The sequence below is a fragment of the Papio anubis genome, chromosome 3, assembly GCF_008728515.1.
Source record: "Papio anubis isolate 15944 chromosome 3, Panubis1.0, whole genome shotgun sequence".
NCBI classification, from domain to species: domain Eukaryota; kingdom Metazoa; phylum Chordata; class Mammalia; order Primates; family Cercopithecidae; genus Papio; species Papio anubis.
The window spans coordinates 75,095,059-75,109,540 of record NC_044978.1 but is presented as its reverse complement, the minus strand read 5'-3'; the positions used below and the strand labels follow the sequence as shown (position 1 = coordinate 75,109,540).

The 14,482-nt window shown below is 36.1% G+C and overlaps 1 protein-coding gene across 2 annotated transcripts in view; it reads right to left on the bottom strand.

Moving 5' to 3' along the window:
• The window catches only part of ARSJ (arylsulfatase family member J), an 85,993-nt gene extending 71,861 nt beyond the window's left edge, over nt 1-14,132 (bottom strand). Inside the window, exons 1-2 of one of the 2 annotated variants that reach the window (XM_009207466.4) lie at nt 14,019-14,132; nt 12,998-13,653 (exon numbers count right to left, since the gene is read on the bottom strand). In XM_009207466.4, coding sequence (XP_009205730.1) covers nt 12,998-13,395 — 398 coding nt within the window. In that variant the 5' untranslated portion in view covers nt 13,396-13,653; nt 14,019-14,132. Of the gene's footprint in view, nt 1-12,997 lie in introns of both variants that reach the window. The other variant, XM_003899113.5, reaches the window with a different exon arrangement.
• Nucleotides 14,133-14,482: the final 350 nt, after the last annotated feature.

Genomic DNA, 14,482 nt, shown 5'->3' with positions numbered 1-14,482 from the left:
GCTTGGTCAAGATACCTTACTTCTCTGAGCTTGATTTCTTCAAGTGTGAAATGTGGATAATAATAATTACTCTAGAGTTATGAGACTTGGAGAATATATAAAAGAGATACAGATATAGATATACACATATATAGAGAGATAAATATATTTTTTAGAGATAGATGTACTAAGAATATATATTAGAGGGTAATGTACATAAGGTATATTTCTTAGCACATACATGCCAAATAAATGTTAAATTGCTATTAACAAGATTTTATGCTCAACTAAATCTTTTAGTTAGGAAAAATGTACGACTAAACTACAGAGTTACAAAGATAGCCAAACTAGGAACAGAGTAAAAAATTGATTTCAAATGTTTGAGTTTATTTGATTATTATTGGAGATTATTTTCAAAATAATCTTCAAAATAATTTTCAAAATTATTTAAAAAATATCTAAACCAAATTAAATTTTAATTTGAGTCCAAATCACTCCGTTCACATACATTCATTATGACCTTATCCTGTGCAAGAACCTGGTGTGTTCAAAGGATATAACAGTCTTTAACCTCATAATGTTCAACCCCAAAGGTAATTTTTAAAAATCTGATAAAACAATGTAAAAATTCTTTGGTTTCAGATTGAAGATTAGGGATAATGTTTTAAATAAATTTCTAATACATTATAAATTTGTTTTAAAATTTTCAATTATAGTATAGATTATAGTAGAGATGAATTAATATTATAATACAGGTATGCTATCAAATTTACAGTATGTATTAATATATTATAGGTTAATAATTGAAATGGAGTTATATATATAATTCATGAATTTTTGCTAGGTACAAGTGCAGAAAAATTGAATCAAGTAAATTGTGCACTTTGTTTTAGTTTATTTTTAGATAGAAGGAACTTAAACTCATTTATGTGATGGTAGAAGTGCTTTACTAGAGATAGAAAATGACAAAGAAAGAATGTAAAATTGTAAAAACTAAGTCCTTCAGGAGGAAAAAAGTGGCTTGGGGAGGCATGGGTCTTTGACTGATGCATGTACCTTAATGCCTACTTGAAAAGGAAGGCTGCACATATGCTGTCAATGCTAGTAAGTTGGTAAACTTGATATTGGTAATGAAAGGGCTAATTTATTATTGCTTCTAATTCTCAATGGAATTTTGAAGTAAGGCAATGAGCTGATGAAAGGATATTAGCAGTTTGAGGAGATGAGAAATTTGGAAATAGTAGTTCTGAAGAATGGGACACATAAAATAAGAAGGTAAAAAAACTGCTGGCATATTTTAGTGCCTATTTTAGATTTGTGGTTATGAATTTAATTTAATCAAGGGTTGGTTGCCACCCAAATTTTTGCTGCTGTGTCCAACTGCTGGCTGGACCTTCTTGGGCACTGAATGTTGCCAAACCATGCCTATCAAGCCCATCTGGGCTTTGTGCATGGAACAATTCAGCACTCTGACAGGGTCCAGTCAGTTGCCACATCCTCTTTCTCATCTATGGCTGGTCCTTACCCTCTCTACTAAGCTTGAGAATAACCAAGTTTTAAGAAAAGCATATCATGGTATCTCCTCAGGAAGAGGACAATGACCTAGTGATTATTTTCTGGCATGTCTCCCTAAGAGGCCCAGTTGGTTGGTAGATTTGGTGTTGGTGATAGGATAGAGAAATTTTATTATTGATTAAATTCAGTCAGTGGAGAGAGAATTCATTGTTATAAAATGAAGGTTTTGGGAAAAATAATATTCAACATCTTTTTGAACTCTAAAAATTCTATCACTCTTTGTTGGCTGCCACATCTTATTACACCCAAGAAAAAGTGTGTAAAGCTTACATAAGGTAAAACTAAAAGGTTTGTAAGTATGCTGTCATTTCTGATATGGATTCTACATATGCCCATTTGGAACAAAATTTATTAGAGTAGTTGAGACTTCGGAAATACTTTTCCCTTTCTATTCAAAATAAGTTCCCTGAAAGTTCAGTTAAATCTAAAACTTAGAATGTATCGAGCATTTATTATATGCCAGGTAATGCTCTATGTATTTTCTCCCTTATGGTCTTATTTAATAAGATAAATATACCAGAATGAATGGTCTGTTAAGTTCCTACTACTCTCATTTGATGAGGAGATCTACAGGCTTTAAGTAACCTAAGGTTTCACTCGAAGTGTGGAGCTGGGGTTAGACATAGGTATCCAATCCTATGCCTCCTGCTTCTCAGATAACTTCCACTTAAAATAACTGCTCTCTCTGAATATGATATAACTTAAAATTATGCTTGAACAATTACTAAAGTTTGCTACCAATCTGAATATCTATGTTCATCCAACTCTATCAAATATGGCATCATATCTCAGTTGATGAGCAATGGTAATATGATGTTAACAATTTTTAAATGAAAACATTCCCTTAGATTTTAAGCTATTGTACTAACAGATGAAAAATATGAAAGCTCCTAAAATTCAGAATGAATATAAAATGTCATTCTGACATATTCAATGTCAGTCATAAAACACTTAATGTAGTTTTTGAATATTTTCTCATTCAGAGCTTTTCACTTGGTTTAATTATTGCATAAATGTTTATTGAGAGTCTGCTTATCAGCAAACATTCATTAACTATTTATGGGTTAACTTAAAGTTTCCCAGCCTGGAGGTAACCAAGATTATCAAGTTATATGGGTTTCTATGTGGCAGGCTCTGTTCTAAATGCTTTAGGTACACAATTCTACTTAATCCTCATAATAAACCCCATGAGGTACTATAATGATCATCCCCATTTTCCCATGAAAAAACTGAAGGATAGCTAGTTGAAGTTATATGGCTGACGTCACATAAGTTCTTTGCTTTTAATCACTGTGATATATGTATATATACACACACACACGTATACATATACATATATGTATATATACACACATATACATACATATATGTGAGAGAGATTTGTATATACGTATAATATTTATGTGTTTTTTTAATTAGACTATGTGAAGTTTATAATTTAGTGTATTCTTGTACACTTAGGGATTAAGAGGAAAGAGGTAACTAAGTATAAAAACTGAAACAGAGGAATGCAGAAAAGACTATAGGAACAGAGCAGAATGCACTTGACTCTGCCTGAGGTGGGATCAGAAAAGCATTGGTGAGGAGATGAGGGTGGTAGAGGGTCTAGAAAGATGCAATGATGTTTTCCCAGAGGTGAACGAAGAACGTTCTACCAAAGGAAGCCCTGCTTAGAAGGAAACAGGGTGGTATGAGGATGCAGCCCTCGTGGGAAAGTACAAGTACTCTGGCACTGATAATCCAAAGAAGGTATAAATGGAAAATTGTTGGGAGATTGCAGCAGAACCTTAGCAGAGGCCAGATTTTGAAGGCCCTTATATGGAATGCTTAGAAATTATGCTTTAGTCTCCAAGTAGTGGAAACTTCTAAAAATTTTAAGCGGGGAAGTGTCATTATTTCGACTATTGTAGGAATTTTACTTAGGTCTTATTGTAGAGGTGGATTCAGATGCTGTAAGCAATATAATAATTTAGGAGGTTATTGAAACAGTGATCATAGAGCACAGATGTTTCAATCCCTATGAAAACTAGAACAATATATTAATTCAAAACCATTGTGTACCTTCTGACTAGTAGTCCCAGGGTGAGCTGGAATTCAAAGCTGGACAAGATATATTAATAATATTCAATAACATGTTTTGACATTTTTCATTGAAGGAATTCGAAGTAATTAATTACTGGCCTTTCCATTACCCTATTTTCAATGCCTCATTTAGTGTTATACTTTTGACATCACTGTTTAAATATACATTTGCTCTCACTTGTCACAGGCTTAGCAGGGTTCCAGTAGATTCTGCCAAGCATGACAACCAACAACTAAAACAGTTTGCAAGTGCAGAGACCTTAAAAAATACACCCCAGTCACCTTTTTTGGACATCTCAGAACCAACAATATCATGCAGAATACCATGCCAGATAAAACATATTAAAATTAAAACATATGAGGTTTAATTTTAACCCTTTTTTAAATCAACAGATTAAAGTTGGATGAGAGCTATGACTATACTTACAGAAAGCTCTAAAAAAGAATAAAAGCCACTTCTTGTAAGGTTTGTATATGATTACAATTATGGAGACATAACTCTAAATTTAAAAGAATGCTTACTTTAAAATTAAATAATATGTAAAATTCTCTAAGTACTTTCACATATGTTATGTCAGTTGATGAGTGGAATAACTTTTAAGATTGGTAAGTAAATAATATCATTACTATGATTCTATAGATGAAAACAATGCATCTCAGAAATATCAAAAAATGTATTCAAGGTCAAAGTCAGTAATTTGTTGAATCAGCACTGTACTGTAACTCATATTTCCTTAATATAAATTATATGCTACTTCTTCTTGATCATATTGACTGCCAGGGGTAAATAAATAATCATTCATTCATTCATTCATTCATTCATTCATTCATTCATTCTTCACACATTTACTTAGTGCCTATTAGTACAAAACACTGTATTGGGTGCTGTGAGATTTATGGAGATTATAAATCAGCTTTGTTGCTTAGGGGACCAGCAAGGGAAATAAGAGGTTCAGTAATAGCTGTGAAGGAGTGGAAAATCATGCCTAATGAGACAGTTACAGAAAGGAATACGAAAGCTCATCATTGAAATAAATGATTTCCGGCTAAGGAATCATGGAAAGCTGTATAAGCAAAGTGGTATTTTAGGTGAGTCCTAATGAGTGGTTGGGATTTGGGCAAAGAGAGATAGGGTGTAAATTCCAAGGAGTGAAAACAGAATGAGCCAAAGAAGAGAGGAAATCGAGATGTTCTTGAGAAACTGTGAATCATCCATTTCTCTGGTGTAGAGTTTGAAGGTAGAAGGAGAAAGATAAGGCTAAAAATATTGTTTAATAACTGGACTGAGGTGTTCATAATTTTCATAGGAGGCAGAATGGGGTGATGAAAAATAATAAAGTCACACAAGTTAAGGTTCAAATAGCTCTGCTGCTCAAGAAACTGTGTGACCATGATCAATTTATGTAATTTCTCTAAAATGTTCATATGCCATCCATAAAATGTGGACATTTGTAAAATATTTGAGAAATATTTTTCAAATAAAAAATTTTTACCTTCAGTGTGAATGTGAAGATCAAATAACAGGATGTCTGAAAAACAAATGGCACAAGAAGGCCTTCAGTATAAAATTATTTATTTTCCTATTCTTTGGAGTCAGTGGGGGAACAGGGAGCATGTTTGCTGAGAATGGTGATGTCATGAGAGTCAGTTTTAGTAAATCAAATGTGTTGGGTAAATTAGAGGAGACAGGGGCTGGGCAAGGTGGCTCATTCCTGTAGTTCCAGCACTTTGGGAGGGCAAGGTGGGTGGATCACTTAAGCCCAGGAGTTAGAGACCAGCTTGGGCAACATGGTGAAACCCTGTCTCTACAAAAAATGCAAAAATTAACCAGGCATGATGGTGCACACCTGTAGTCCTCCAGGTACTTGGGAGGCTGAAGCAGGAGGATGACTTGAGCCTGGGAGGTTGAGGCTGCAGTGAGCCATGATTATGACACTGCACTCCAGCCTAGGTGACACAGCAGGACCCTATCTCAAAAAACACTAAAAAAAAATAAATAAATAAATAAATAAATAAATAAATAAATAAATAAATAAGATAGAAGAGAGATTAAAAGATGAGAAGCAGAAAGTCTTTCATTATTATTATTATTTTTTTTTACAGTAAGGCATGGAAAAAATGCCTCAATGAGGTAACACTACTGGGAATATATCTAGAATTATAAAAGAACACTGAAACAAACTCTAATTACATCAAGGTAAAGTACTTACAGGAAAAGAAGAAATAAAAATTAATTTTAGAATATTGCCATAGGAAAAAACTGAATGAAGCCAAACTTTGAAATAAAAAGACTTTTATACTGAGCTCATATTCAAAACAGGGGCTCTAGGTCTTTTGGTCCTCTTATCTTTGATTTCTAAGACAGGTCATTTGGATGACACAAGATATTGTCAGCCTTCTGCAACTGGATAATTTCCACCTTTAAGTACAGCTATTTAGGAAACTCAACAGAATTACCAAATAGGGATTCACTTCAATGGCTTTTTAAAAAGACTCTTGAAAATTATGGACTTTGAGCTTAAGAGTGTGCCAATAGTTTATTTGACCACAATTCTAGTATCCGAAAACCCATATGGTCAAATAGGAATTGGCAGCTCTTTGTCAAATGGTTTGACTATTGAGCCATTCTTTTTAAAATGGATGTGTGAGGTGTCAAAGCCACCCTCTCCATTTGTTATATTCATTTTACAGAGTCAAAGTAAGGCTTGAAGGAAACTCTTGTTTTTCCTGAACTTCTAACAGTAAACATGTAAATTTTTCTAAATGTTTAAGTATCAACTAAATATTTATGAAAGTAATGACTGAACTCATATAACTAATATAATTGATATTTATTGAGTATTGTCTGGGTGTAACATGCTGCTTAAAACTAGGTCTTGAATAAAAGAAGTGGATGGAAGAGGAAGCATGCGTGACTGTGATGTTTACAATAAGCTGATGGGAAATGAGTGTGTGTGTACACACATGCTTATGAAATGAAATAATCAAACTCTATTCCCCTAAGCTTACTTGACTCTTTCTCCTATCAGAGTGGCTGAAAGAATTCAGTTACTTTTTCAGGGTTTCCTACACTAGGACAATTCTAACTTGAAAATTTAATATCTAAAAGCAATATTTTGTAAACTGGAAGACACGTTCCCCCGCCTTGACAGGCCACTGCCATCCACAGAGGAGGCCTATCTGGACCCTATCTTCCTAGACCAAACTAGGCCACCAGAGCTCCCAACTGAGTGACTGACTATACAGTGTGGCTATAGCTGGCAAGGCCCAGCTGAGTCAATCTCCAGAAAGAGGCTATAATTAAAACCAGAAACTTACCACTTTCTAAGAGATTATCTGGAAAAAAAAATCCCACCATGCTTTTCATCCCTGTTTATTTAAGTCTTTACCAAAACTCCAAACTTTCCAATATATTTGCTTTCATTCAGATTCTAATATCTATATGTATATGTCCCTCCTGTACTCTCACTCAATCCTTTCCCCATCCCAACTCCCTAACACTTTCCAATATCCCCACTGTTACTTAGCAAAATCCTCCTTAAAACTTCTGTTTTCTAAGAGACGGGGTCTTGCTCTGTTACCCAGGCTAGAGTGCAGTGGCCCAATCATAGCTCTTTGCAGCCTCAAATTCCTGTGCCCAAGGGATCCTCTCACCTCAGCCTCCCTAGTAGCTGGGACTACAGGTGCATGCCACCACACATAGCTAATTATTTTTAATTTTTAGAGACAGGGTCTCACTATGTTGTGCAGTCTGGTCTCAAAGCAAAATCCTCTTTAACTTCATCTCTTCCCTGGACAGCCCCTGTACCTTTTTGCTGTAATTAATTGCTGGCTGTCCCTGCCATATTTTCAAGTTGGGGCTGGGTTTTTACTCACATCCCAATATTCACAGAACCTGGAGCAGGTATGCGTGCCATCTTAGTTTCTCACTGGCACTCATTCATAGATGATCCCAGCACTGGCTCGCTGTCCTCTTTGCTACTATTTCTCTTTTTGTTCTCAGTGATTTCTCAATGGATATCCATGGGAGTGATTATTCAACACTCTGTACTTCAAATACTTTGCTTTCCTTACTTCCAAAGATGTTTTCCCCCATCCAACCTTAGCACTCATTACCCTGTAATTTTCAAAACCTGTACTACATAACTAAATTTTGATCCCATGCATATACTTTCTCAATCACTATTATCTATGTTTTCAACTTTGTAAGTTTACTGTAGTGTTCTCATTTCAACGACATACAGACAGTTAATTTATTGACCCCAGCACTTTTTAAGAGAACATAAGCCCCTATAATATTCCCCCTTTCTTTGCAAAGAGTCCACGATCCACCATGCTATTTATTTGGCAAATCTCAAAAACTAGTTAATTCCACCTCTTCAACTGTACTTCTGCACACAAGCACCAAGAAGGGTGGGAGAAAAACAAACAAAAAATGCCTGATGTCTGTTAAAATTTATGACCACAAATCTCAAGTGGGCTCTCATTACAGCCCAGTATTTTTACTGCATTTCTTTACCCAATTCACTTTCTCACTCTCCTAGCAGATATTTTGTATCTCTCTCCATCACTCGTTAAACCTTCAGATCTTCATTCTCAGCTAATTACCTCATTTATTATTTTACTTAGAAAGTAGGATAATTCAGAAGAGAACTACTTCAGAGTCCCAAAACCAAATCTTCCAAGCTATTTGCATCTGTACATCTATACTCTCTCTTCTTTCCTAGGAAAATTAATGAACTGGTAAAAAATAGCCAAGGCAATTTTGAAGAACAGGCAGGAGGATTTACATTCAAGATATTAAAATTTATTAGAAAGCTATAGTAGTTAAGAGAATATACCATTGACACAACAAATAGCTAAACAGTGAAAACAATGAGAATTGGAATGGAAAAGTGCAGAAACAGACCAAACATGTGCATTCATCTGACTTATGAAAAAGTGATGCTGCAGTGTAATGGAGACGGTATGGTCTTTTTAATAAACAGTGTAGGTCAAATGGGTATAAACATGGAAAAACTAATCTTGAACTCTCATTTACACCATACTAAAAACTAATTTCAGATGAATCATAATCTAAATATAAAAACAAAACAATAAAACTCTTAGGGATAAAAGACCATGGTCATGATCTTGGGGTAGAGAGAATATCTTCAATAGGACATAAAAAGAAAAAGATTATAACATGGATTACAAGAAAATTAAAATCTGTTAATTAAAAAAAAAGAAAAAGAAAAACAACTAAAGAAACCAAACACACCACAACCACTAAAAAAATACACTAAAAAACCAAAACACTGTTGAGGAGAATGAAGAAGCAAGCCACAGCATGGGCAAAGAGACTTGCAATACAAATCTCTAACAAAGGAATAGAATATATAAATAACTACCACAAATTAATAAGGCAGAAACAATCATCTAAAGAGAAAATAGGCAAAATATTTGAATAAATACTTCTTTAAAGGGGATATAAAATTGATTCATAAAAATGTGAAAAGATGCTCAACTTTATTAATTGTCAGGAAAATGCAAATTTAAACCATAATGATGTAGCAGTGAATAATGACCAGAGTGGCTAAAATGAAGAAAGATAATAATAAATGTTGACAAAGATATGAAGCAAGTAGAACTTTCTATACAATTACTGGTGAGAGTATAAACTGGTAGAATCACTTTGGGAAACTTGAGCAGTATCTACCAAAACTGAATATACACATCCCTTTAACCCAGGATTTCCACTTCTTGATAGATATCTAAAAGAAATGCATACCTATGTTCACAAAGAAACATACACAAGTATTTTTATGGTAGCACTGTTTATAATAACCCAACTATGGAAACAACCCAAATGTCTATTAACAGTAGAATGGGTAAATAAATTGTAATATGCTTATGCAAAGGAATACTATTCAATGATAGTGAATAAATTATATATACAGGAAACAACATTGAAAAATTTTACAAACATAATGCTAAAAGAAACCAGACATAGAAGAGTATCCTCTCTGTAACTCAATTTGTATAAAGTTCAAAACCAGGCAAAATTAATTTAAGGTGTGAGAAATTGGGAAAGTGATTATCCATGGTGAGGGGTACCAGTTGGGTAGGGGGTTGTTTTAAGCACAGCGAATTTATCAAATATCCTATTAGAAATAAACATTATTTGAGTCACCTTTGCATTTGTTAACAGTGATCATCATGGTATTTCAAGTGGGATAAATGAGTAACAAAATAGTAAAAACACAAAATTACTATCAAAGATATGAATTCAATTCAGATTGTCAACCTTTCCTTCTCTAAAGTCTGCATAAAACAAGTCTAGGTTTTGCAAAACTTATAATTCTCTTTATGAAGCCTTCACTATATTCTCTTTTAAGAAAAGAAAGATATTTTTAATTCATATCTTTATTTGCAAAACTGTAAAAACAAAAGTGAGTAAATTACTTTGAAATAAATCAAACACAGGCAGTCACTTTCCCAATCAACCTTTTATCTCATCAGGACAACTGTGAACACCTAGAATGCTGTTTCTCAAAGCCCAGTGCATAGAATCCCTACATTACTACCCCTCTTGGAATCTGTTGCCACATCAATATAAAATGGGAATAACAATAGCAACTATCTAAAGTTGTTAGAAGGATTAAATGAGACAATGCACATAAAATTCATTAACACAGTGACTGCTCAGCAGATGGTAACAATTAATACTAACAGTCTTAATTTATTTTTGATAATGTCATCATCATAATAACCTGACATGCTCACTAAATCACTATTGATTTCTAGACTCAACCCTGGACCTAACCAAAGCTGAAGGGCCCAGAAATCTGCATTTTAACTAGCATTTGGACTGATTCTTTTTGCACACTACAGCTTGAGAACTACTATCCAGAGATTAGGGCTTATTTCTTGTTTCTTCTTCATAGCTCCAATGCAGGGGTCTGTACACATGAATGCTTATTGACAGGCTGGCTGATATTCAATATTGCCAGACTAGTATGATGTAAATTATTAAGGGAATCTGCAATTTGTTATAGATTTGTGTAGTAAAAGAAAATAGATTTTTAATTTTTGACTCCAGAAAAATATAAAGGGAGGGCTGTTTTGTTAACAGTATCAAAAGTAACTTCAGCTTTAATTATGTAAACTCTTTGTCATGTGAAGATATTTGAATCATGTCACACTTCTCATAACCCATTTTATTTCCCTTAAAATAGTTTAGTTCGTTTCAGTTTTTTTATTGCTTCCTTTTTTTTTTAGAAGATCCACAAGGCATAGACATGTGTTCACAGAGAGAACAAATGACCATATTCTCTGGGACCTGCATTATTAACTCATTTATGCCTAGTGTTCCATTATTGGAATTCTAAGCATGTGGGAGTTATTTATATACTACTGCTCAAGATCATTACCAGAGTCTGATTGCAAAAATTCAAAAAATTGAAACCTCAGGCATAAATGGGTTAATGAGTCCAGAACTGGGCTTCCATAACCGCTTTATTTCTTACATCTGTGTTCATTTAAAGGAGGGTTCCAGTAATTTGTCTAAAAGGAGAAATTGCAAGTGAAAAGGTATACAAATGTTTAATTCAAATAGAAATTTAAATCAAATCACAGTAGCTATTTGTACTTTTTGCCTATAAAAGTTATACAACCTGTTGCACTGAATGAAAATTTTTAATGAGAAAAGAAATCTCATCAGATGTTTGATTGCATTGAAATTACAGAGAAGTTAATCTTTCACCAAAGAGAAAAAATTAGGAAATATTTTCAGCTTAGTTCCTGTTTCATTTTATTAAGTAAACATAATGGTTAAAAGATAAAACCTACATACTGTTTCAATGCAAGATAATGTTTAAGAACAAATTTTCTTGTTTGGTGAAAAGTCTTGAACATACGCTTTATTGTGAAAAATAAATTCATATAGTTCAGTTACATATTTTCAACCACTGTTGGCTATCTGTGTAAATCTAAATTCTATAAGTTACTTGAAGAGGTCCAGTGAAGCTTTGTGAGACATTTATTTCATGAGCCAAATATAAGTGTGTTTGGGGTTAAACATGAAGAACTTGACCTCTAGGCCACCAGATGGACTTATTATTTTCCAGCCAATAATCTATTCCTTTATAAATATCAAATACCCTTGATTTTCTGATGCCACAATTAACCTTTAAAATGACTCTGAAGTACAGTGAGACTTTTCTCATTCTCAGGAGACGGAAGGATAATAATTTTTTTCTTTTCTGGCAATGATGCTAAGTTCTGACAGTTTGCTAAGCAGTGGAAATCATGCTGTAAGCAAAAGTCTCTGCAAGACAGAGATTCTTACAAAATAGTCTTTATTTTTCCAATGGATACTGGCTACTTTTATAGGATCCAATTCCAAGAACAACTTCACAGAAGCAAGGGTTCCCTGTCCTGCAACTGAAATCACAAGACATAGATTGAAATGGCTAAGGCCTTTCTTCTACCTCTGTCCAGCTTAACCCCTGCCCTTCCTAGTTTATCTTTGTTCCACAGGCTGAATTTGTACATCCAAATCAATTACAGTAGCCTATGTTCTGATAGGATACAGTAAAAATATGAAAATGCGTGAACATTTTAAGTAGAAGATTTAGCTATTTAGCAAAACAGCAACAATATGAAAAGCACTTTACTTAAACATACAAATAGTCTGATTTCTGTTGGTTACTCAGAAAATTCCAGACCTGTGGAGAGCAGCAGAAAACTGCAGATGAAGTTTGACTCCTCTTGAGCACTTACCATTGTATTTCCTTGCCTTTTGAGAACTGCTTTGGTAATTAAATATGGCCTTCATTAGAGGGTCTCATAAGAGAAAATGGCCCATCAAAGACCAAAGCAGAGTCGTACATAAACTGGTCATATTTTACATTATATCTGTTTCGTTGGCTCATTTTCTCTGATAATTCAATTCTAGATTTAAAAATGCACCAAGAGTAAAATAAAATTTTGATCTTTCTTATCAGTGATGGTGAGTGTGAATTCTAGTATGACATCTGAAACAAAATCTGAGCATGCTCAAAAGTAGAATAGATTTGGAATAGGAGACCATTTCTGGAAATCTCTGGTTGGTGGGTATTTATACATTCTCATCTCATTTAAAAACTTACAATTGACTCTGTAAAAAGGAAAACTAGACTACACTCGTGACTAGAAAATTAAGATCATTAACATTGTATCCATTTTAACACGGTACCCCAATAACATATATCATTCATTCATTCTTCATTCATTCAGTTGTTCCCCATATTTTCTGTTACTCCCTTAAGTTTGGAGCTGGATCTTAATTAAATGCTTAAGATTTCTCCAAAGAATAAATATAAGAAGTAGGAACACTTACTTTCCAGTAATAAACTGACTCCTGGATGGTGTGCAAATAGGCTGGACATAGTAGTTCTCCAGTTTAACTCCTTCGGCAGCGAGCTTGTCAAGAGTGGGCGTTTTAATCTCAGATCCGTGGTAACCCACATCTCTAAATCCCTGATCATCCGCTAGGATGAAAATGAGATGGGGCTGGGAGGTGGAAGTTGTGCTGGGCTCTAGTCTGTCTCCAGCTTGAGCTAGTAAGGCCCCTTCTTCCTCCTCTTCTAAACCCTGGCCCCAGGACAGGTAACCATAAGTGAGGAGGCAGAGGATCCAGAATCCTGCCAGCGCCCCCATTGCTAGCATCTTTCCAGGACAGACCCAGGCCTGTGGAGAAGGCGGAGGCGGATGCCCCTCACAGCCCCTGGGAGCCATTCACTCGGGTCCCAGGTGAGACTCCACGCGGAGAACCACGCGCCCCGCGCCGCTGCGGGCGCACACATGCACCCAACAGACGGTGGAGACTCTCCACCTGGCAAGAAATCCTCCTCTCCTCTCAGCTGTCACCATGTCCGACAACTTTAATCTTCCATAAGTGATGGCTTAATGGATGGGACTCCGGAAGAACAAGGAGGGCTCGCTCTTCTCCAGCATATTTCACTTTCTCCTCCTCCTCCCCACTGCCTAGAGCAGCTTCCACATAAGAAAAAAAAAAAAAAAAGTTAATATCTCCCCCTAAAAGTTCTCTGGAGAAAAAAAACAAGCAAGGAATTGAGAATCACACTGGACAGGAACTTTTCGTGGCCAGAGCGCCCTCGACGTTGGGGAGCAAAGCTGACTGTCCTGGCAGTGCTGGTACGGAGGGCAGTGGGAACGGCTGTGTGTCCTGCGGTCCCCACACCTGGAAAGAACTGCGAAGTGGACGCGTCGCGTCGGGCTCTCATCGGACAGATAAACTGCCGTAGTGGACGGCCTCCTGATCACCTTCTCCACTTTCCCAGGGCTCTCTGTTTTCCCCAGTCCTTTCCTAGGCGTTTGCCAATCTCCCCAACACTCACCAGGCGGCGAAGTGAGGAAAAAGCCGTTTCCTGATCTCCCTCCACCTCTGCAGAAACTCCCGGCAGCAATTCCTTTTCCCGGCTGCTGGGGAGCCTGAAGGCCAAACCCGGGTCCCTAGCGCCGTGGCCGGCCAGCGCGGAGCCCGTTTGGCCTTTGCGGAGCTGGCGCACCCGGCGCAGGCGCTACAAGCTGCGTGCGTTTTCTCAGCTAACTTATTTAGCTTTGGCACTCCGAGTTCTTTTGCCTCCTCCCTCTTTTCTCTCCAGTGAATCACAGAACGGTACTTTCTTCCTTAGCTCCCCCGGGAAGAGGGGGAGGGGGAAAGGACGGTTTAGAGGCTCGATCTTTCCTTTTTCTTTTCCGGGAGGTGGATGGCCAAGGCAGAGGAGGCTTTGCCAGAAGGAGAGCTGCGTGCTGCTCGAGCCTGACGGGATTCCGGGGTATCCGGCTGAGCTACCGCGTC